The 23348-nt window shown below is 38.9% G+C and overlaps 1 protein-coding gene across 4 annotated transcripts; it reads right to left on the reverse strand.

Annotated features, from left to right (window-relative positions):
* Positions 1–13: 13 nt before the first annotated feature.
* Positions 14–23225, reverse strand: LOC144645269 (uncharacterized). Of its 4 annotated transcripts, none has more exons than XM_078504779.1 (31): positions 22918–23225; positions 20210–21162; positions 19402–19489; positions 17441–17521; positions 16596–16642; positions 15812–16090; positions 14927–14987; positions 14679–14820; positions 14413–14460; positions 11615–11704; positions 11352–11464; positions 10796–11117; positions 9890–10021; positions 9713–9787; positions 8944–9117; positions 8263–8322; positions 8087–8170; positions 7589–7690; positions 6330–6509; positions 5742–5861; positions 5282–5391; positions 5097–5166; positions 4580–4678; positions 4223–4288; positions 4103–4128; positions 3974–4028; positions 3842–3898; positions 3131–3370; positions 2412–2459; positions 2099–2194; positions 14–1715 (listed from the first exon to the last, which is right to left on the reverse strand). In XM_078504779.1, the coding sequence occupies exons 2-31, from the start codon at positions 21138–21140 to the stop codon at positions 1650–1652; spliced, it is 4062 nt and encodes a 1353-aa protein (XP_078360905.1). In that variant the 5' UTR covers positions 21141–21162; positions 22918–23225; the 3' UTR covers positions 14–1649. The 4 variants fall into 4 exon arrangements, with proteins under 4 accessions (XP_078360905.1, XP_078360902.1, XP_078360901.1 ...); XM_078504776.1 differs by having other exon boundaries at positions 4223–4285; positions 15572–16090; XM_078504775.1 differs by having other exon boundaries at positions 15572–16090.
* Between the last annotated feature and the right edge of the window lie 123 nt (positions 23226–23348).

A 23348-nucleotide genomic window follows, 5' to 3' on the forward strand; every position in this document is an offset into this window, starting at 1 on the left:
GTTTTGTTTGTTGGATGTTTAAAACGGGAGGTCAAACCATCCAAAGAAAACAGTACGATCACACTTTTAATAAGTATATTATTTTGTTTGTTAGCTCTACTAACCTATACACACTTTCTTATACAAATCTTAAGTTAAAATATAAACTTACTATTCACACTCTGTTTGCATAATCTTAAAAAAGTAAAAATAAAACTGTTGAACGCGCTACACACTTAAGGCGTATTTATTCGCAACATACGCGTATAGCCGTCGCATTTGCTCGTTCAAATTTCTTATTGTTTTCGAGCTAAAAAAAATTTCCAAAGAGCAAATACGACGACTACATATGTTGTAACTAAATACGCCCTTAAAATAAATATTTGGCGAAAAAATTGTCAGTAATGGGGATGGAAGTTTTTACATGATTGATACACTCTTCAGCGATGACTGTCTGAATTTGTTTGCAAAAAGGGGCATGTGTCGCCATTGCGACCCCATGTTGCATAAAGTTCATCCTCGGAGACCCAGGGGCAGTTGTTGGGGGCGACGGGATTTTCGGGCGAAAGATAAGCTGCCCGTCGCCCCCCACTAACTGCCCCTGGGTCTCCGAGGATGCATAAAGTTGAATATGTGCCACAGTCCACCGTACCAACAAAGATGACCACTGTTACATTTACCGATAATTCTTAGCGCAAGAATTCCCTAAAACCGCTCATAAAAACGCACAGAAAATCTCTAAACTTCAAAACCAGCATGAACAGTGTTGTAGTACAAGGACTTATTTCGCAAAAACATGGCTTTCTATGTGCCTACTGACTGTGTTAGGTTCGCAAGGTATCGTCATGAAACGTACAGCCGCCATCTTTTTTCGTACGGTAGATTTGCAACACTGGTCGTAATACGGGCAACAACGCCGTTCATCTTGCATTGCAATATCGCTTCATTACAAACCGGTGTTTTTACTTTATATCGAGTCGCTCGGATCTGTTATTACTAAAAACTCGTGCATCTCACTCTAACCAATCGGTGATTAGGTATTGTTACTTTTGGCCAATCAGGTGCAAAACCAAGAACAATCGCAAGTTTTCCCGCGCTTGGTACAAGTTGCAGTTTGCTTCGAACTCTGTCAGCTCTGATTGGTTAGACACTTTCCGCCGCCGTACAGTGATTGGCTAATCAATCTAATAGTTTCCGAGTTTAAGGTTCGCCTAATGGTTTTTTTCTTTTCACGAGGGTTTTAATTTCGTTATTTATCATCACAAAAAGGCAGGCATTGCCCGTTTACTAGCACAAATGAAGGAACATCATCACAGAGTGCCGCGATTTTTCTTCCGTATGAAATTTTAACTGGTCCGCCTTGTAATATCTTCGCGAAATTTAAACCCTCAGAAAAGAAAAGGCTTAGATTCTTAGGATAAAAGAATAATAAAATGGTTAATAAAGAGTACAAATTCTCCATCTTAACAACTGCAGTCCTGCATAGTTCTTTTTTTTTTAAAAAAAAAACATTCAAATATCGAAGGAACGTAATTGTACAAAATACTTCGTACAATGATACAAAATAAAATGCAACATTTGATGAAGGATAACATTCGCATGAATAATATAAGCTTAGTTTTAACGCATGCATTTTACACAATCTTAAAATATGACGAGGTGATGTTGTGTTATCTGGAGTTGTCAATTATTTTGCGTTGTAATGAGGCGTAGGCTCTTTCCAGCTTCATGTTTTCCTGCAAAAACAACAAAAAATGATAAATTAATAGGGACAAAAGGGATAAAAAAAAGAATTATAAAGTTTTGATTATACAACGCAATTTTGAGACTACGAAATCAGTTATCATATTTAAGTGTTGTTACATGAACGGTTTTTAATAACGATTTCTAACTCAATATCGTTTTTTTAACGTTACCAATGTTGCACGCTTTTAAATTCAATTCAAAAACCTGCACCAATGTGGCCCAAATTTTGTTGGTGCGACGCTTTCGCCGTTGACCTGCAACATGACTTTTAAACTATGTTGGAGAACCCAGTAAAAAGTAGCCAAGCTTTCCTTTTCTAGCCTGTTGCACGAAGCGTGGGTCACGTGGCGGGCGTACAGAGCGGTCACGTTACCTTGGTAGCGTGTGTGAGCATTTTCTGTAACTTCGTCATTTCCATCATCTTTTGACTCAACATGGCAGCATTTCTTTGCGCCTTATCCTCCGTCATCTGTTTCGTAAACACAAATAAAAAACTTAAATTCCACAAAAACAACAACAACAAAGTAGCTAGCACCAATATCTCAAAAAGGTGTACTTCAGGGGAACTAAACAGATCTCAAAACGGTTTACAAGATGTGCTTATTGAGATGGCTGGAGCGAAAAAAAAATGTTTTAAAAAATGAAGTGGACAGAAACAAATTTTTTTGTTGGTTATATCACGATACCTTAAGCGCAGTATGAAGCCTTCTGGTGTCTTCATCGCCGCCGTTCAACTGTTAATAGATAAAATAATGAATATATGAAATCATATATTTGAACTGCGATGAAGAATAGCCTGCGTAGCAGGCGCCGTATGTTTTGGGATGAAGAATAAATGAAGAGAAGATCCTCGCAGTTATTGCGAAAATTAAGCCTGGAAAAATCAGGCTTGCCGGGACCAATTTAATGACCAGCTCCCAGTTGGCTTTTGGTTAGAGCGCTGCACCAGTATCGCAGAGGTCAGGGTTCAAGTCCCGACAAGCCTGATTTTTCTCGCAACTGCTTAAGTTGTGTTCATAACTGCGAGGATCTTCTCTTCATTCTTGTTAATAGATAAACAAACAAGCCAATAAATAAAGAAAAAAATCAACAGTGAACATGCTTTCTGAACCGATAGATAGTATTTTTGGGAAGTAAAATAAAAGAGAAATGAAAAGCCATTTCCTTTTATTCGTTGTACCAGTGATCGTTCCCAATTACACGTTAACAGTGTTGCGAGTTTCGTTCGGTTTAAGTAAAAAATCTGATCTACCTAACCTTACATTTAAGAAGTAAACAATAAGTTTAAAAACAACAAGTTTGATGCTAATGAAACCAAAGCCAATTGCTGGTTCCTGAGTTACTTGACCCCGCATTGCTTTCTAAATTTACTTCACTTTACTCCGAAATCAATCACACATCTTACCGATTCAGTGGACATCACACTGCAGTGACTATCATTCAGTGATTCGTTCTCAGATGACTTCCGCAGACTGTCATTTTGAGCCCGCAATTGCTGTACCCTGCCCTGCAAGTGACGTAACAGTCGGGCCGTGCTGGTGTCTTCTCCAGGCCTCGGGCTGGGAGTTGTCGAGCTGAGACTGGTGCCAACACCGCTCTCTGGAGGAGAGGATGTGCCATTCACCATAGGGCTACCGGCAGGGGTCTGGGTAAAGAACAGAATGGTTGTAAGTACGGTTAACCTTAAGTGACAAGAAAACGGTCTCAAAGGCGAATGAAACCTCGAACAAAATGGTTGAATACATAGAAAAACACAAACAAATGGTTTTCTGGTTTGTAGGGTTCTCTTGTGGATGTGTGTCAGGTACGTATTTAATTGAGTGATAAATCGATTTTTACTCGAGTGTCGAAGGTAACTCGCGTTTGCTTTGGTTTTTCATTACTGCGCTTAGTGGTTGGTTTAAAAACTTCGCGTCATTTTCCGTCTCAACCAATCAGAAGCAAAACTAAAACCAGTCGTGACTCGCTTACACGCGTTTTCCCGCGCTTCGTGTTTTGATTGGTTCACTGGAGTCCTTTGTGATTAGTTAGAGTGATTACTTTGGTTAATGGCAAGGGGTTTTTGGTTGTTTTTTGACTAGCATCAACAATAGCAAGAAGCAGCATATTCACTTACAGCAGCCTTTGCCTGTTTGAGTTCTTTTTCCAGGCGATCTATGGTCTTCTGATAGGCCTGGAAAATAAAATAAAAAATTATAAACTTTAAATCACAATAGCTCCTAAATTAGCGCAATTTTTTTACACTTACTGTTCTCTCAGATTTCATCTGTAAAGCGTTTCGCTCAATCTCCTCTTGGTGTTGCCTGTTAAACAAAAATTAAAACAAGAATTTTTTAGTGACAATTTTTGTTAAACATGGAAAGATTATTTTGCTTACCTTTTCATTCTAGCCAATTCTTCGTCCTAAAAAGAAGTAAAAAGAAAGATAAGAAATTTGTAACAAAATCGACAATTTTCAAAAAAATATAACATTGGGATATTCGATTAACATTCTGACCTTTGCACCGAGCGCTTTCTTGAACAGGTGCACTTGTTGAGGTGTGAGTTCTCCACCACCTTGCTGCTGAAAATAAAACAAAGTTTAAAGATAAGAGTTTGGACACTCGCGGCTGCACTCAGTCGGGGTACGTAAGCTGAAAACACGAAGCAGTTTCCGATTGTTATTGACCAATCAATCCCGAGCACAGCGACGGCTCCCACGTCAGCGTGTCGCCATGACGATATATCAAGTTACAAAGCAACCGCCTTCACGAAAACCGCGGGCTCAGGCAGTTGTCAGAAACGGGTTCTTGCCCTAAAAAGAGTGTAATCCGGATCAAGCTTTTCAATTTTTAAGACATGTTTGCATAAGTACCTGTTTCTTGAGTGATACCTCTCTGTTGTTCTGTTCAAGCTCCTTTCGGGCTTCAATCAAGTGCTGTCTAAGTTCTTCATTGTAGGAGCGGAGATTGAGCTGGAATTACAGCGAGAAAATACATTATTTAACCATGCTTGGAAACACCCTAGAAAGCTACGTACTTGTCTTAACTCAGCCTTTGCTAATCTCGAAACAAAAGTAGGCATACTAGTCAGAGAGAAGTGGAAAAAAAACCAGCAAAGCAAAACGTAAAATCCCTCCCTCTTTCAGCGAAAGGATAAAATAGAACAGATCCAATTTTGAAGTAAAATTCACAAAGCAAGTTGCTTTCGAAAGATAAAAAAACAGGGTAGGGTAGACGACTCCGAAGAAATATCGATTGGTTTTGTCCGAATACGAAATAGACGCTAGCTTGACGTCCTTAGGGTATTTCATGTTACTAAGCAGTTGTCACCAAAAGTTGTACTTATTCCCCCAACTAACTCAAGCTCTGATAAGTATAGTTCATAAGTACCAGTGCATCCCGGGCAGGACTGTTCGTGCTCGACCTAGGACTTTCACCGACATAGCTGCCTGATAAATTTCTAAGGGATAAAAAGAAAAAATTAAACACTGCAGTATGCAATTTATTATCAATACGGATAGTTTACGAAGGACGTTAACTAGTAACAGTTCAATATACCGACGCTTTGAAGTTACCTCACAGGGGTGGTGTTCAAGGAGTCTCCAAGAAGTGCAGCCGTTTTTCGACACTCCTCAGTGAGTTCCAAGGCAGTTTCCTTCTCGGATGCTTCTGCTAACGCGCTTAACTAAAGAAAACAAACAATAATTAAACGAAGCCATCACTAAAAGAGACAACGCTTTTTCACAGTTTAATCCTTTGGTTAGAAAATACAAACAAATACTAAGAATTTTAGGGTAGAACCAGGGAAGAAAATATCAAGACATGAACTGCTTTATTTGACTTTCATACTAGGTTTCTTTGTGTTTTGAAGCATTTTATTCGTCAAAATGAAGACCAAAGTCATTTAATTTTTTTTTCACTTGAGCGCCGTTTTCTCAATGCTTGCGTCAACGGTTTAACACCTTAGAATGTCGATCGTTGTCATAAAACTTCTAACAAACGGAATATATCTCATAACATTGTTCATTACGTTACCTCCTGTATCTTATCTCTCATCTTCACAATCTCCTCTTTAGCTTCATTTCTGACTTGAGCCACGGCGTTCACCTTTTCATGTTCAGCTTGTAGGTTCAATTCCCGTAATCTTTCAATTTCCTGTAGGCCAGCAATGTTGTATGATCAGCGGATCATCTGTATTACAGCTACTTTATTCGCTTTGAAGCTACTTTCCTTCCCAGCCCTCCATTAAAAGTAGGTCACAGAAACAAGTACAGTTGAAAAGACACTCGTGGAACCAGAAAAGTATCCAACAAGGAGAGGTGTCCTCTCGTGAGAGATTAAGATGTAGTGTTTGTTTGTAGGTTGGGCCAAGACTTAAGCGTCCGTCTACGCGAGAAGTCCTTAAGCGGAGGTTTGGTTGTACCATTTATGGCAAATTCCAAGAATTTCTGAGTTTAAATTTGGGTTGTTTGATGAAGACGAGATTAAAAAAAAAGCTTTCAGCGTTCTTCCAAAATTCCAAGTGGTTTATTGCGTCAGTTAACCATGGACTTGAAACACCTATTGCTTTCTTAAGAAACTATTTCGATTTTCACGTTGTTTTTGTAAGAGTGTTTTACCTACCTTTTTAATCTTGTTAACTGAAGTATTGAGGTGGTTGTGTCCTTGTCTTTCGGCTTCCAGTTCTTCTCGCAGTTGTTTTAATACAGACTCGTATTTGTCGCGTATTTCTTCCAGTTTAGCCTGGTGTCGAGCGCGTTCACGGTCTGTTGACTCACGCTCCTTCTCGAGTGCGTTTCGAATCTGTCCAAGCAAAGATGTACATTGATGTAATGTATATGAAATGATCCATATATGAACTGCGGATGTATATGAGAGTGATAAATGATCGTCGCAGTGAATTTCCAATTTAAGCAATAGGAATAAAGAAGCCTGAAAAAAAAAATTCAGGGCTTCAACGGGATTCGAACCCGTGACCTCCGCGATACCGGTGCGATGCTCTACCAACTGAGCTATTGAAGCCACACATTGGGAGCAAGGTCAATTGTGAGTTCATATTTTCCCGTGAGAGGAGTGAAATGATGTAATGTATATGAAATGATTCATATATGAACTGCGGATGTATATGAGAGTGATAAATGATCGTCGCAGTGAATTTCAAATTTAAGCAATTTAAGCAATGACCTGACCTCACAATTGACCTCGCTCCCAATGTGTGGCTTCAATAGCTCAGTTGGTAGAGCATCGCACCGGTATCGCGGAGGTCACGGGTTCGAATCCCGTTGAAGCCCTGAATTTTTTTTTTCAGGCTTCTTTATTCCAATTGCTTAAATTGGAAATTCACTGCGACGATCATTTATCACTCTCAAAGATGTACATTGTCAAACCAATCAATAATGGTTCCATTTTGTAAAACACAACTCGACAAATAAAAGGAATACATGATCCCATGATTTCTTGTAAAGTTTAAACGGGGAATTCTGCGGGTACAAGTAGGCTGTTCTGTTTATACAGTCAATAGAACTTATTGTTGACACATTTTCCGTGTTTAGTTTATTTATTTCTAATTTTCAGAGACAAATTGCAAATACGAGGCGCTTAAATTTTGTATTCATATTTCCTTGGGGCTCTTCCCCCCCCCCCCCCCCCCGATTCAGACCAGTTTCAAACGAAGTTAAAAAAACGTGACTGTATTTTTTCACGGAAAGTTTACCATATACACGCTCCCTCCTCATGTACATCACATCAACACGAAAGTTTCCAAGTCATACCCGGATTCCTCTAAAATTTTTCATGAGACAGTGCTCTTACAAAACAAGAAGTAGCTTATTTGATAAAAACGGTAAAAATGTCTTCAATTAAAAACAGTTTTCAGCACTCACATGTTCCTGAGCCTCGTTTCTCATCTTCTCTCCCAATAATCTTGTGGCGTCTTCTTGCTGTCGAACCAAGCCTCTTAACATTGCAATTTCTTCATCTTTATTCTGCCGTAAAAAAGAAAGAGATGGAGAAAAACATCAATTGACATCACTTTTTTGCGGCTGTTTTCTTTCTGTGTCATTTTTTAATAAGGACTACAATAAGTTCACAGTCCATTGAAGTCAAAAAGACTAACTTCTGGAATGACTATTTCCCGGGCTACAGTCAACTCTCTCTTAACGGACACCTCTAGAAGACGGACACCTCTTTAAGTCGGACACCTGGTGTTGGTTCCTGCCATTTTTTAGTCATTTTACAGTAACTAAACTCCCTATAAGACGGACACCTCTCTAAAACGGACAGTTGGAGCCGGTCCCGACGGTGTCCGTTTTTAAGAGAGTTGACTGTATTTCCAACACCACTTTCGCTCGCCAGCTGCTTGCTCTAACTATCTCACTAACCTTTATTATTTGAGTGAGCTCGTCTGAATGAGAGGAAGATTTCTCCTCGTGCCTTCTCAATTCTAACATTTTCTCTTCCAGTAGCTAAAACAAAAGACACAATTTTGTCAGTCTCTGACACCACAGCTTTACCAACTGGTCAAGTCACATGGCATTTCTGATAGCTATCACTTTACCTGTTCGGTTCTTCTTTGTTTCTCGTGAAGAGCTGCTTCTTTCTCGTTTAAAGAATCAATCTGAAAAAATATCAGTCAAAGATTAAATGAAAATGATGGACCGTTTTTCGATTATTGAGAAAGGAATTATGTGTTTGTTGAGCCTTGATTCGGCTTGCAATATTGAATAGACCGACAGAAATGGAGAGAGCTTGTCATGCCCTAATCACCGCTAGGTGTCAAAAGGACTGAAGATGATGATGCTGAGCTTTGATAGGCAGAAAACTGTAGAACAAAGCTGAGCAAACGCGTTTGTTTTTCAGCCAATCAGAACAAAACCAAATCTAATCGTGACTTGCAATTGGCTGATACGGGTTTTCCCGCGCTTGGCACTGGTTGCATATTTTTAAAGTTCTAATTGGTTCATTTCGTTATTTGACTGTTGTGATTGGCCAGAATGACAACTTCCAGATTTAGCTCAATGTCATCATAAAGCTACTTCTTTTCCCATCCTGCCGTCAGCTACAACTTTGTGCTTCGTGTTGTGATTGGTTTATTGAACTATTAAGATCCACGTCTTCCCTCAAACAAAATTGGTGGAAGGAGATTGGGGGCTGTTTAGAGAATCTAGCGGAAGTTTTTGCTATTGTAAAAAAGCAAATTGGAGAGAGAAAAAGCGAATTGAAATTTGCCTTATCGTACCTCAATTCTCAAGGCCTTGGCGTGCGTGTCTTGTTTCGCCATGTTCTCTTTCCATTCACTCTCACAATCAAATATCTTCTGCTGCTCTTGGAAAACTTGTGTCTTGAGTTTCGTTATCTCTTCCTCATAGTCTCTAAGGCTGCTCTGTAGCTGAGTTATTGTATGATCTCGTTCCTGGAATGAATCGAAAATGGCAGTAGAAGAAACTTTAATCACTAAATGTGATTTATTATATAAACTAGAGTGAATTACCACGATTTCTCCCGCAAAGAAAACTTCGAAAATGTTCGGAATCATTCGTATGACCTTTGGACAACTTTTCGAGAAAACGTCGGAAATCTTCGGGAAATGGTCGGAAAACTTCGGAAATCGTCAAAAAACCTCATTATTAGTTGGTTTATTAAAAAACAATACACGGTTGCTTGGGGATATGAAATCTCTCTTCTCGTGTTCAAATCGATACGAGAAGAGAAATTGAATATGTCTAAGATACCATGTGTTATCCTCTATTGTGTCTCTAACTGGTAACTATACTCAGGACGCCTTTAGGCTCGTGTTAAAGGAAAGAAAAAAGGTGCCAGTGGGGCATTTATGGTATAACACGAGAAAGCATTAGATATCTCTTATATTCAATTCTAGGCTGAATTTTTGGCGGAAAAACAACCAGACACGGTGACGGACGCAACGCGCATTTTGGCGGGAAAACGCTACTGTATATGTTGCCAAATTAGAACGCGCTTTGTAGCCTTGTGTTTGGCGGCCTAAATACCTGTAACGTTTTATTGAGTCCTTCTGAATCTCTCCGCGCTTTTTCACGTAAAGAGTCCAACTCCATTTCTTTTTCCTGTAGTACAAAATAGGAGGTCGTTTAGCATTTTGTTTACATTCTTCATTTACTTAGCAGAATTCTCGGATAAAAGACAACCTAAATAATTATGCTTCTCACCCTTACAAGTCTGTTTTTCAACACTTCCAATTCTTTGTCGTGCATCTCTTTGGATTCATCTTGCAGTTTGTGGATGGCGTTGATTCTCTCATAGTGAGAATCTCGCGCCTTCTGACGTTCATCTTCAAGTTGCTAAATCGAAAAGAAAACAGTACAGAAACATCTAAACGAAATGTTACACAACTGGTGTTTACTTTTGACTGGTTTCTACTAGGCAGACCGGATGCTTATCAATTTTACAGGGACCACTGCCCACTGTCTGCGTTATTGAGCGTTATTGAAAAGTAAAAATTCACGAAAAGGGGTGCTACAATGGGTTAGAAGGAAGTGAAGAAGACAACTCTATCAAATTAACCGGTTGTGATGGATATTTCTAATAAGTGTAGCTATCTTCGTTTACTTCTTAAAATTTTCTTCCGATCCTACTCGAACAATTCGTAAATAAATCACGCTTGCCGTTAACAAACCCACAAACCAAAGGGACACGGATTTTAGCAAAACTTAGGCATAGGAAATGACCATCAGATTCTTTTAAATAATTTATATAAAATAAAGTCTTAAAACAGTGAAGGAATATTTAAATAACACACCAAATGCAAAAGAAGGCACGGATGGCCAAAAGTGTCAAAGATTGAAACGGATTGTGATATGGATTTTGAAATATGGTCCGGCGGAACAGTTTTCGAGGTTAATCTTGTCTGCTTGTAACTTTAAATTATAACGCCCGGGAGAAACATTTCATTTTGGCTGCAATGAAGCTATGGTTTTGACATTTAGAATAATAAAATTTATTTCTTTGCAAAGGTTTAGTTTCATAGTGAATATTTGAAAAATTGATAACATAAATTTAACTTAGCCGAGAGTCATCTTCAAGAACTGCGTTCCGTGACCACGAACAAGACTAACCTGTTTTAGTTTTTCTACACTTTCTTTTGACCCTCTTTGCTCCTCGTGCAGTTGGTCTTGAAGGCCTCTAATCTTTTCCATTTGATTCTGTTTTTCATGAGCATAGTTCCCCTCAGCTTGCTTAAGTTGAGATCGCAGTGACTCCACCTCACTGTAAAGTTGGTCCTTCTCTATGCTCAGCTCTAACACTTTCAACTCGTTCTTCTTTTCGACTTCCACCACTTGCTTAGCTTCCTGTTTTTGTCTAGCGAGGCAGTTTCGGATTTCTTTGATTTCGTGTTGGATGTTGTCTCTTTGAAGTTCAAGGTCCATTAGCTGAGATCTGAGAATTTGCAACGTAAAAATATGTGTCAGGGCAAAGATTTGGGAACGTGCAAAAAACACAATCATGAGACATCATTCAGTGTTTCCAACCTGTAATTACATATAAAACGTTAAAAAACAAGATACTGGAGCGAAGTCAACAATTTCCTAGTGACAGCGCTAGCAGAACTCGCTTACGGCTCTTAAAATTTCAAAAACGGCTTTCAGCACAACATTTTTCCACTTTTCTTACCTAGTTTTAGTTGCCTGTTGTCTGTATTGTTCCACCAAGTTTTCAGATGACTTTACTTCAGCTGTGTTCCGTTTGATCGTTTCGTCTAGGACTTGAATTTCCTGTAAAGCGATCTGTTTGGAGGAAACGAACGAGCAGTACATGTGTTAATTCTTACTTGTGCGTTTTCTATTTCTACATGAAGTTTGAATTCATATGTGTAACTGTATTTTTTTTGACAATATGGATTCCAATTGTAATTTTAAAATGTAACCAGGTAGTACCTTTTTCCTTGATGCAGCCTCTTCAAGTTCAAACTCCACGTTTTTAATTTCTTGCAAGCTTCTATTTAGTTTCCTTTCATTCTCCTGCAACTGTTAAAAGTAAAAAGCTTAAGTTCAAGCATACACAGCCTACATACAGTGCATCACGCCAGATCTATAAAAGGTTAAATGTCTTCAACGTGAAGCGGCTAAGTTATGACTGTCATGACTGTCAGCTTTTGTATGCTAGTCCAGTGTATGTTGTCATTTATGTCAGGTCAACACATCAACTTGTTTGTATACACTAATTGCCTTATACTTTTGGGTGGAGAGGTGGCGCTGTGGCGCTGCTTGACCCCAGTGTTCCAGTTAAGTTTTTGAAGCAAGGGGTCACAAAATTTTTCAGACGGGTCAACCAACCCGGTGTATTTAGCACCTTTTTAGGGAAAAGGGTCGGGTAAAAAGTTTCCCTTTTTGTAGGGAGGGGTCTGCGGGCACTTCACAAGAAAAATTTTAAAAGTGTTATGCTTCAGGGTGTTATCTGGTAGCATTTGGGCTAAAAAATGAAAATAAAGTAAACTGATTTATTAAAATTATCTTCTTAAATTATAAAATAATTTACCTATCAGAGAGCTCTCAAGCTCATACCTATGTTTCCCCAAAGAGATAAACAACTCACTGTGTCTTTCCTTGGGAGGTCTGGGGGGTATGCTCTCCCAGGCCAGTCAATTTTCAAAAAATTGAAGCATTTTAGCCTGGTTTTCTTAATTCTGGGTACATATGACCCTGTTTTGAATCTCAAAATAGATTGCAATTATTACATGTATTTTGGTCTCAATTTTCTTAGTCAATAGTCCACATAGAATGACAAAATTTCGACAAAATTTAAAAATTTAATTTAAAATTTAAATTGGTTTTTATAAATAGAAAACCGCTGTCTTTTTTCCCTCTATCTTTACAATAAATTGCTTGGCAATCTTCTTTTATTAGAGACTTTTCTGTAAAAAAAAATTATAAGGCACAAGAACTGAGAAGACTTTTCGTTGACATTATACGAAGTGTAAACGGAAACTGCTGTCTGTAGTAATGCAGGCACAAGTTTTATCGTACGTGCAGGACACGATCGACACGATCGAACACTAGACAGGACAACTCGGATTAATATTAATCGGATTAATATTAATCCTAATGATTATTATAATCCAGTAATAGATTATTATAATCCAGTAATAGATTATTATAATCCAATAATAGATTATTATAATCTATTACTGAGGTTTGAGCCGTGCCTTAATCCATTAGGATTAATATTAATCTTAATAATAAATCTCAACAACTCAATCCTAGTCCAAAGCTTCCGAAGATTGGACCCACGCGTACTTTGTGCGCCCTTGCAAGTCGACCGGAATCTCCCCTACTCCACTTTGCATCTTCAAGCACTAAGCTAGGAATAGATACGAAGCTGATGTAAACATACTTTATTGTTTGAAACAGCTGAAATAGTTTTTTCGTGAACTTGACATCATATACAATATGCTTACCAAGTCAGTTCACAGATAATATTTTCATCAACAAAAGGCGCCAAGAGAGGGGAGAAATTCTTGTTCATAGTTGCCATTGTGATATGCCGACTCCGAACCTCGAAACAGTTGGTGTGTTTGGGATTGTCGCTATTTCTTCGCAGCTGGTAACGATTCCCTGTCGTTAGGTCTCCTTTTTTGTAAAAGAACATGCCCACGACACGGATTCGCTGACCCAGAGGCGCTTGATCCTTTTCTTTTACTTCTAAGGTCAACAACATCGTCTAATCCGTAGCTTTAGCATATGCAAAAGTGATTGTTATGTGACGGATGTGATTAGTGACTTATGTTCGTCAGACCTGTGTTGTAAGTCTGCAGTGTGTTTGTCATATACATTTGTCATATACTATCTGTCAGATAGTCAAATAGACATATCTGTTATCCGAACATTCACGGAATTTTATCGGGATTATAATAGAGATTAATATTAATCCGGATTATAATATTAATAATAATCTAATCCTTCCAATTTTTTGCCGTGCCTTAATCTATTACTGGATTATAATAATATATTACTGGATTATAATAATCTATTGGTGGATTATAATAATCTATTACTGGATTATAATAATCCTATTATAATCTATTATTATTATAATCCACGGATTAATATTAATCCGAGTTGTCCTGACTAGAGAATGTTGTGACATCACAAATGGTTTTAACATTCTATTCCGAACAATTTTGCCTTGTGAAATGCAAAGCTACACAAGATATAGCGAGGAGAGAAAAGAAATTTACCGTGTGCCTGTTTTCAGACCGAAGTTGAAGCTGATAAAGGAGGTTACCCGGCTGGGCGTTTCGGTAAAACTATTGCTTTTCTTATCGCACAAAAGCAGATGAAAACGAAATGTAACAAGAATACAGCCTTGGACAAGTAAAGTTGCCTTCAGAACTATGGTGGATGAGCTATTGTGATTTCTTTCTTTCCCTTAATTTGATTTTTTCCAATATCTTTGTCTTTGGAAACTTGCTTCCTTGCTTTTTATTGTTACTTCTAAGTAAAATATTATTTTTTCCATTTCATTTGTCGGGTCAGATAGCCGTCTCTATCGGGTTTTTGACCCGAGACCCGTCTCTTATCTGGAACACTGTTGACCTATGGGTAAATTTCGAACTTGAAACGTGTTGTGCAGCTAAAAGTCATAATAGTATAGCTAGGGAATGACTAAGTCATCACTTTTAGTCAAACTCTGTAAATCATCTGAAGAGAAGATTACGATTAAATGGCCTCCTAACCTTGAGCATCATCCGATGAGCTTCTCTTTGCGCCTCTAGCTTGTCTGCCTACAGAGGAAACAACACCTTGGTTAAAGCAGGTGGGGTTGGAAGAGGGTAATGATTGACACATTGGTTTGTAGAGAGAATCAGGGTGGGGTAGGTGAGGGGAATGACCTTTTTACTAGAGTAAAGTACAGCGGGATGGGGTGAGGGGAAAAAGAAGCTGGATGGGTTGGGAAGGCAAAGAAACTCTCTGAAAATCAATGATGTGTAATTCGACCTACCTGATAAGACTTGGGTGGTGAAAAGACAGCCTGGGATTTTGCTTGAGGTGTGGACGTCATAAAACCAGCAGCCGCTGGCCCAGTTTCTTGATAGTCAAACCTTCTAGAGGTCCCACTGTCAGTGAACTTTTCGACTTGAAACCTGCAAGTCCAATGGACAAGTAAAACATGGGTACAATAAACCAACACAAGTTAACCACATTACTCAATACTGGGAATGCGAGGAAATGAGAACATGTTGTACTTACCGCTGATCACTCCTGTCCTTGTGTGGTGAAGAATAACTTTCATCCGAATGTTGAACTGTCACTGCCAAAAATAAGATACATTAAAATGATGAAACATGGGCAAATAGATTTACCCACAAACTCTTCAAATAGGGCAAGGTTCTTCTTTCTCCTCTGCAGAGGCTCCTTCAGTGGGGGGGGGCGAGTAAAGAAAAAAAAAAGGGGGAAAATTTTTTTTTTTTTCCCCCCCCCCCCCCCCCCCAAAAAGGGGGGAAGGAGAAAACCTTATAAAATAAGCTGAGAGCCACAGATTCATTGATGCAAAATGTTTTGTGTTACCTTCACTGAATAATGGAAAATTGAGTCGATTTATTTAAGCAGAGTATTTAATTAGCTGGAGTAAGCAGAGTTGTGTCGATCTCCCAATCAAGAGACACCAGCGATTTGACCCAGACCAAAACATTCCTGATCCACACTGTCAACAAACACATACATGTAGCTCAATACAGTTTCCTGGATTGTCTTACATTGATTGAACATTACTTGTGTGCAAAATTTCAAAACAAAGCTCTGGTCGTGAAAGGTGAAAGTTCTAGTTATCTGATGCATATTAAGATTTTATTTTATATCACTACTCCTACTGGATCGTGCAACTTCTACCCTCACCTCTCTGCCTTGATGATGACTGTGATTTAACATTCTGTTCATAACTATAGACATCTCTTCTGCCTAACTCATCCTCATTATGTGCAGGTGAAACACTTCTAGTTTGTGCATAGGACATCCCATCAACGTCATTGTGATAATACTCCCTTTGTTCCTCAGTAGTGTCACTAGCATCATTGTCATCATCATCGTCATAGTTCATTGCCGCTCTTAAAGCAGAAGTCTCCTTGATAAACTCACCGTCTGTTGCCTGGTGACGATCTCTCTGCTGAATTTCTCTTGAAGCTGTCACATCCTCTCTAAATCGCACTTCTTTGCGAGTGGCTGAGCCGTGCCTTCTGGCTGATGTTGACACGCTGGACTCAAAGGAACTACTTCTATCAGTGAGGGTCCCGCTATTTTGCTCCTCTCTCCGTGATTGTACTTGAGGTGACACAGATTTTTGGAAAGACCGTTGTGTGACACTACTGGTGTGACTAAGAGTTCTCCTATCTTCAATCTGCCCATCAGATCTAGAAACTAACATTCAGAAAAAATAGCTGATGCAGTTATCTCTAAGGTCTGCACCCTTGTTGATAAATGGTACTTCTCAATCATACTTTCTTTTGAAAAATAAACTGGGCTATTCATATTTGTCAGAAAGTTTGAATTAAGCCCCTAAAGGACACCAATCTGGGTGTGGTTCAATATTTTTTTTGACCCCGAAAGAATATCTTTTTCAAGCCTGACAGTCACCCTGTCAACTCAGTATGACAGCATTTTTTTATTTCTTTATGTGCAACCCTAAACGAGACTCTAATGGTTAAAAATATTTGCGGTCCTGTCCTGAACACCCTAAGTAAGACCAAAATTCATAATTTACAAAACTGTACATCCCTAAGCAAGACGACAAACATCCCTGTCCTTTTCAAATGGGAGCCCCCCCCCCCCACCCCCAACCAAGGTCTTAGTCTACAGCAACTGATTCAAAAAATTAAAATTATCCAGCAACTTATCAATGCCATTTGAAGGTTTACATTCTTACCTTCTTGGACACTCCCTGATCCTGATACAGAACTCTTGGATTGACCACTGTAAGAAATCAAAAGAATTATCAAGCTGACATAATTCACTGCATGCACATGCAGCGAAACAATACAGATTACACTTCAAACTTCTCTTTCTCCGTTTGAGCCAAGTGGCCTAGCAGGCCAGGGCTTATCCCGGTTGAGGTAGCATAAAGTGAGTACTAGGAGTATTTCTACTCCCCCTAGTTGGGATGCTAGTCCATCACAAAGTTAACCCTCAGCATTAAGTTGCCAGTACCCATTTATACACCTGGGTGGAGAGAGGCACTATGAGAGTAAAGTGTCTTGCCCAAGAACACAACACAGTGACCCTAGCCAAGGCTCGAACCCAGACCACTTAATCTGGAGTCTAGCGCCCTAACCATAAGACCACCGTGCCTCCCACTTTTCTGTACAGTAGTAAAAAGTAACAGTTCTGTGGAAGCTAGTAGTGACATAAGCAGTTGTTACAAAACTTTTGGGGAATTTTTTTTTTTGTTTTTTTTTTTTTTTTGAAAAAAATAAAAAAAAAATTAAAAAACAAAAAAGTAAGCCTAAATCAATTGATAACTCTGTTTCCCAAAGCATAAAATCACCAGCATAGGAATATAGTACATTGTATAATAATAACCATATGGCTTCTCCCTGCTGGCCGCTGGATGGCAACTGTTAACCTGTCCCCCCCCCCCTCCAAGCCACCCCTTCACAGGCATATTTGCCAGATTTCTCACCAAAAAGAACTTAAAGAGTGAAACAATCAGGAGACCATTTCACAGATTATTGTTATTATGCCAATAAGGACTACAAGCGTTAGTTTTCTTACCTAACTTGAAGCTTCCACAGAGGTTGCCTTTTCATTCTCATGTTATACATGTAAGTGTTAGTTGACATGGTTAGTTCATCTCTGGAAATGTTAAGATGTTAGCACACACACACTTGTATGAAATGTTTTGATTAGCTACAGACTACTGCATTAGTAACAATCTATCAAAGATGTTAAGGTTATAATTATCAAGACATTATTCCTTAATCAGCAAACAATAGTTACAGGTTTAAGTTGTTTTACAGAACTCAAAGTGGTTTTTCAGGTCAGCACATGATTCCAGTGTCAATTGCAACTTGAAGTAACTAGGGGTATGACTTCATTCCCTGGATGGGATGCTAGTCTATGTAAGGTTAACCCCAATCCTCCCCACTCATTCTTAAGGTTGCCCAGCAGCACTGTTTGCTGTACCCATTTGTATGTTGGATGAAAAGAGGCACTGTGAAAGTTAACTTAAGTGTCTTCCTGAAGAACATACAGTCAACTCTCTCTTAACGGACACCTCTATAAGACGGACACCTCCATAAGACGGACACTTGGTGATGGTCCCTGCCGTTTTTCAGTCATTTTACTGTAACAAAAATCTCTGTTAGACGGACACCTCTCTAAGACGGACAACGGACACTTTGAAACCGCCAACAGACACGCATAAAAGTAATTTTTTTTAGTGAACAATACTGCAACACTTTGTATCGACATACCGTCGGTAATGATTCAAATTTTGGCACCTAAAGGGAGGGCCCTTATTCGAGACAGGGCGCTTATTCGGGACAGGGCGCCTGTTTAATTTTTTTAGAAACAACCAAATGTTCAAAACAAAACTTCAATAAATGTTTAAACAACAAACAATAACAGAAACTGTAACAGTGACAATTTGTTGAAAGTTTAGTTACTTTTAAAAGAATTGTTCATTTTAGCAGTAAATATATACATGTACGGTACAGTGAATGTTCATGAGTTAACCTATTTGACGTTGATGACTTCAGAAGGGGCAGTTATCCACAATAGGGGCGCTAATAAGAATAGGGGCGTTTATTAGAATGGGGGCGCTTATTGGAAAAGGGGCACTTATTTACAAAACACATTCAAAGGTGGGCGCTGATTTGGAAGGGGGCGCTTATTAGAAGGAGGGCACTGCATCGAATCATTTCGGTATAGCAAAGTAAGTCAGCACCTTTAGAATACCAAACTTACCAAAAACAATCCGCTATAAAGTATTACTTCTCTGCGTAAGTGTATGGGAACCAAAGAGGGAGTTTTCTACTTACAGTAATACCGTTTGTGATGAACAAACTGAACGAGTCGAATTTCTGATATTGTTTTTGTTCCACTTTGTAAATTTCGCTAAAGTAAGCGACTTAAAACAGACGTGTATTCACTGTGCATAGCCGTTAAGCTTTATCATCTCGAAATTTTTGGTGTCACGTTACCTCGACTCTCAATAAGGCGGACACGTCTCTAAGATGGACAGTTGGGGCCGGTCCCGACGGTGTCCGTCTTAGAGAGAATTGACTGTATACCACGACCCTGGCTAATGCTTGGACCTGCCCACTTCATCCAGGGTTCAACATTCCTGGAACATTAGGGCACTGCACAGCACCTCTGTATGCTGAAATCTTATAGTTGAACATATTTGCCTTGCCCTTCTATTACTGTAACTAATCACTTTGTAACACCATACAAAGGGCACTGTACAATGTAGTCTCAGTACTTTAACTGGATGGTGGGTCAAATGGATTGATTAAATTATCTCTGTCCAGCTTTGTTCTAACCCCCCTACACCCCTCCCCCACCCCTACTTGTAATCATCATTTCATTGCCAACAATCCTTGTGACTTTGCAAAATAGCCATACAGAGCTTTAGTTAGTGTACATGTACTGTTAGTCCTAGTCAAGTTTCACTTGTGCAGTGTTGACTGTTAGATAATCAGAGTTCAAATGCTTAAGACACTCAGTCTTACCTAGAAGAGCTGTAGTAATTATCCACTTGGCCTCCAAACAGTTTGGACAAAAGTTCTGCCCCTTCTCTTACTTTGTCATCAAAATACTCTGAACATGATTTAAACAAAGTGAATAAGAATTGGTTATAATAAATTCTCAAGTAATTTTCTAAACATGTTCTATACTAACATTGTATGGGCTTCAGGTTATGGTAAGAAGTGGGGGTGCTGAACCCTGTCTCCCAGATTTTACCTCGATCAGGAAAACGATAATACATGCATGCACTAATTTTGGGAAGGAGAAAGAAAGGAAAAAGGGTAAAGCTCTGTTCAAATCGATGGTTGCTGTACAGGACGATTCTCACTTGAGTGTTGAAAGTAATTCACATTTGCTTCATTGGTTTTGCATTACTACCATTAGTGATTGGTTTTAAAAACTCATGCCATCTTCGCATCCAATCAGAAGTAAAACCAAAACAAATCATGAATAATTATTGCTCACACACGTTTTCCTGTAATTTGTGCCGGTTACATGTAATTGCTTTGAGTTTTGATTGGTTCACTGGATTGTCTGTGTACTTTCTGATTGGCAGGGATTTCAAAATGTTTTGAAGTAGGTGTCAGCAACTGGAAGAGTAGACACCTGTGACAAGCCGAGCTTGTTTCTCAAAAGGTGATGGTTGTGGCCAAAGTAACCGGTGATATAAAATCAAGTAGCTGGTGGAACTCCGGCGGGTGCCGGCTTGTTTTGAAAACCCTGGATTGGCCAGAGCGATAACTTTGGTTTTGGTTTTACGACACTCAACTGAAAATCACTCTTAATACTCACCATTTGTGTCAGCATCAAAATTAACAGCCAAGTTAAGCTCTTTGAGCTTTTCAGTGAAATCGTCATCCTCCTCATCTTCCTGTCTTCCAATCAAATCTTCTGTTGCCTCAGACATTTGACTTTCTAAGTCATTTGATTCAACTTCAACCAAATTATGACCACCATTTACCATGTCCACTGATATCTCTGAATCAATTTCCCAATTATTTTGATTGACAGGCACGGCACTTTCCCGCACTGGTGACCTACCAGGTTCAACATGTTTCCATTTTGTATTTGCCTTGTCCCTTGACGGAGGAGTAAATTGTGATTGATCGTAAGGCAATTCAGACTTCACTTTCGGACTTCCAGTGACCTTGTGATGTGCATGAACTGACTTATGATTCTCTGGTGACTGAAATTTACTTTGACCATGTGGATGTTTAGCATAGCTGTCTGAAACATGTTTCTTATTTTTAGCCATCCTTTCAAAATCTTGATTGTATCTCACTGTTTCTATTACATAACCACTCTGGGCTTTTTGGCTTTGTCCTCTTGAAACATCTCCCATTGCATAACTCTGTTGCATTTGTGACTTCCTATCTAACTTTGCTGTGTTTTTACTTGAAGATTTCTTCTCTGCTGCAGGTGATCGCTTGGCAGGGCTGTGACCAGGTGATTTTTGTAAAACCTGCCCTTTTCCTGGTTTAACATTCGCTCCCTTTCTTTGCGGGGATCTTAAATTAGGTGAATGTATATGTTGTAGTTTTTGGGGTGAATGTTGAGGTGACGCATGGTATGATCTACTGACAGAAGAGGGTATCTTCGCATTGGTTTGAATATCACCATCGTCGTCGTCATCAATTTCTCTGATGGAGACATTCTGACCCAATAGATATTCTGTGTCGTCACTGCATATAGAATCAGACTGTCCACTGTTATCACCATCCATGTTCTTTTACTAACAGAACCATCTAAAAGTTTGGAAAAAATAAAATCTTTTTAAGATTAAATAGAAAATGCATACCGTCTATTGGTTATAACACAGGCTAAAAATATTGGTACGATTCCAGAGACTATCCATACCCATTCCAAGGAAGGTACACTCAAAGGCAAAATTTTTAAAGGTCGGAATATTTGCATTTAAATTGCAATTTCCAGAGGGGTGGGAATGGGGCTCAATCTAAAAAACCTTTGCAAGTCAGTATCAGCTGATATGTTAACCAATTATCATTGATTCAAGTGTGGACTGAGAATGGTATTACCATTTTGGAAGAATTACTAATGATAATCAGATGACCTCTTAACATTTTGTGTATTGGTTGATTCATGTATGGACAAGGCTAACATATGCGCTAACATATGCGCAAGACGATCAACAATTTTATTATGCACATCTAGGACAGACATACCAGCAGCTGAAACAAATACCCTGCGAGTTTAGGATAATGCAGTTGTATGCAACCCTGCATACAACAAATTTATTTTTATAAATCATAGGATACATTTCAATAAACTGTCCAGACAAACAATACTTTGATGCATGAGCACTTAGCTTGTTTTTGCACTGGTGTCGACAATACATACTGTACTGTGCTGTTAAACAATAATTTTAAAATAATTTGCATGCACTGACTGCCGTCTAGCAATGCATTGCAAAGCAATTGTCTACACCCCACTGAACCAAAGAAATCATGACATCTTGACGCATAACAATGGACCAGACAAAGAACTAGATCAAAGTGATAATGACTTGGTCAAGAGCTAAAATAATTAAACATTATTAATTTATCACTGCAAACTGTAGAAAAAGAATTATGCATGTCTACAAAAGGATAAAGAATATTAATATAGAAATGAACAATTCTCAAACAATAATTTCCACTCGGTTAAAAGCTGTTTCTTTTATGAATTTTTGCCATTGATCCTTTTAGAAATCGCTTCATTGTGCCCCCAAAGGAATACACTACTTTGCCCTAGCTACGGACGCTACTGAATTATTTACGGTACACTAAATACATGACGCTTTGTTTATAAAGTTTAACACTCGTGTTGAAATATTAAACAAGTTTATCTTTTCCTTGCTCCTGATTTCTTTCTCGATGGTTAACCCCAGCAGCATACAGAGTTCTAAGTCAGCAAATGCATGATCTAACAATTAATTGCTTCAACTCGCGCCTTTTTGAAATACGATCGCTGAGTGACAGACATAAACAGCAGTGTAGATTTCGCTTCAGCACACGATGTTCAGCATGATCGTAAATTAATTTTCGTGAAGCTCAAAGTACAAAACCAAAAAAGTTCTAAAACGCTGTAAGCAAGAAGGTCAAAATCTACCCTCTTGTTTGATTACCTTTTTATTCAACTGATTAAACATAAACTATCCCTTGTTCAACAATCGGAATTCTATAAGCAGTGTAAATGGCGCAGCTGAAATCGGATACAAACACTCGAAATGTTCGACGCTGGCAACTTGTGAAGTACTCGCGATTAGTTCCCGAATGAAGTTTTCGATTCATCATGCAAGAATCAACCATCACAGATGAAAAATGCAAAGCTAGTTTTTCGAGCGAGCTGTTTAGTTTTCCAGTGAATTAGCATGTTAGCGCTAATTGAAGCAGAAACGACCATGAAGCCAAAATCTACACAAACTTCTTTCAAGAAAACGGCATCCAACTACACATACTCTTGTTAAGGCAGATCTGCACAACAAGATAAACTAAGCTTACCTAACGTTTTTGCCCACAACTTCTAGGGAATGGTTTGTTCCGCTGTTCAACGGCAAGTGTTTTTCAAAGAGGTTTGTAAACGTTCTGTTTCAACGTCCCGTTCGAAGACACGCTCTTGAGCGCGGGACAGATGTTTGCACAAAGAACGATACAACTCACCGCAGAGATAGCATATCCAGCCCAGTGGGTGATTATGATCAAGCTCTCTGTGGTCGATTGAACAAGCGATTTCTTAACAGAAAGTTATTTCCAACTTTTTTTCAAATCGAGCAAAAATGCCCGCCACGATCGACCAGATTCGTTGACATCGAAGCTGTCAGAATCAATCAGGTTTGAAAACTAATGGCGCGCAAGAGCCCTGGGGTTGAGAAATCATTTTTCCTTAGCAGGGAGGGGAGCGGAGATTGCGCTACTACGCAGCCAAGCCTTTA

Source organism: Oculina patagonica, chromosome 3, assembly GCF_052425735.1.
Source record: "Oculina patagonica isolate OP01 chromosome 3, crgOcupat, whole genome shotgun sequence".
Classification (NCBI taxonomy): Eukaryota; Metazoa; Cnidaria; class Anthozoa; order Scleractinia; family Oculinidae; genus Oculina; species Oculina patagonica.

Coding starts and splice junctions, on each gene's coding strand:
- LOC144645269 (XM_078504775.1), bottom strand. CDS start 21,140: ATGGATGGTGATAACAGTGGACAGTCTGATTCTATATGCAGTGACGAC. Junction 11,118..11,351: donor CAACAGGCAACTAAAACTAG/GTAAGAAAAGTG, acceptor GCAAATTCTCAG/ATCTCAGCTAATGGACCTTG. Junction 9,788..9,889: donor TGAAAAACAGACTTGTAAGG/GTGAGAAGCATA, acceptor TTTGTACTACAG/GAAAAAGAAATGGAGTTGGA.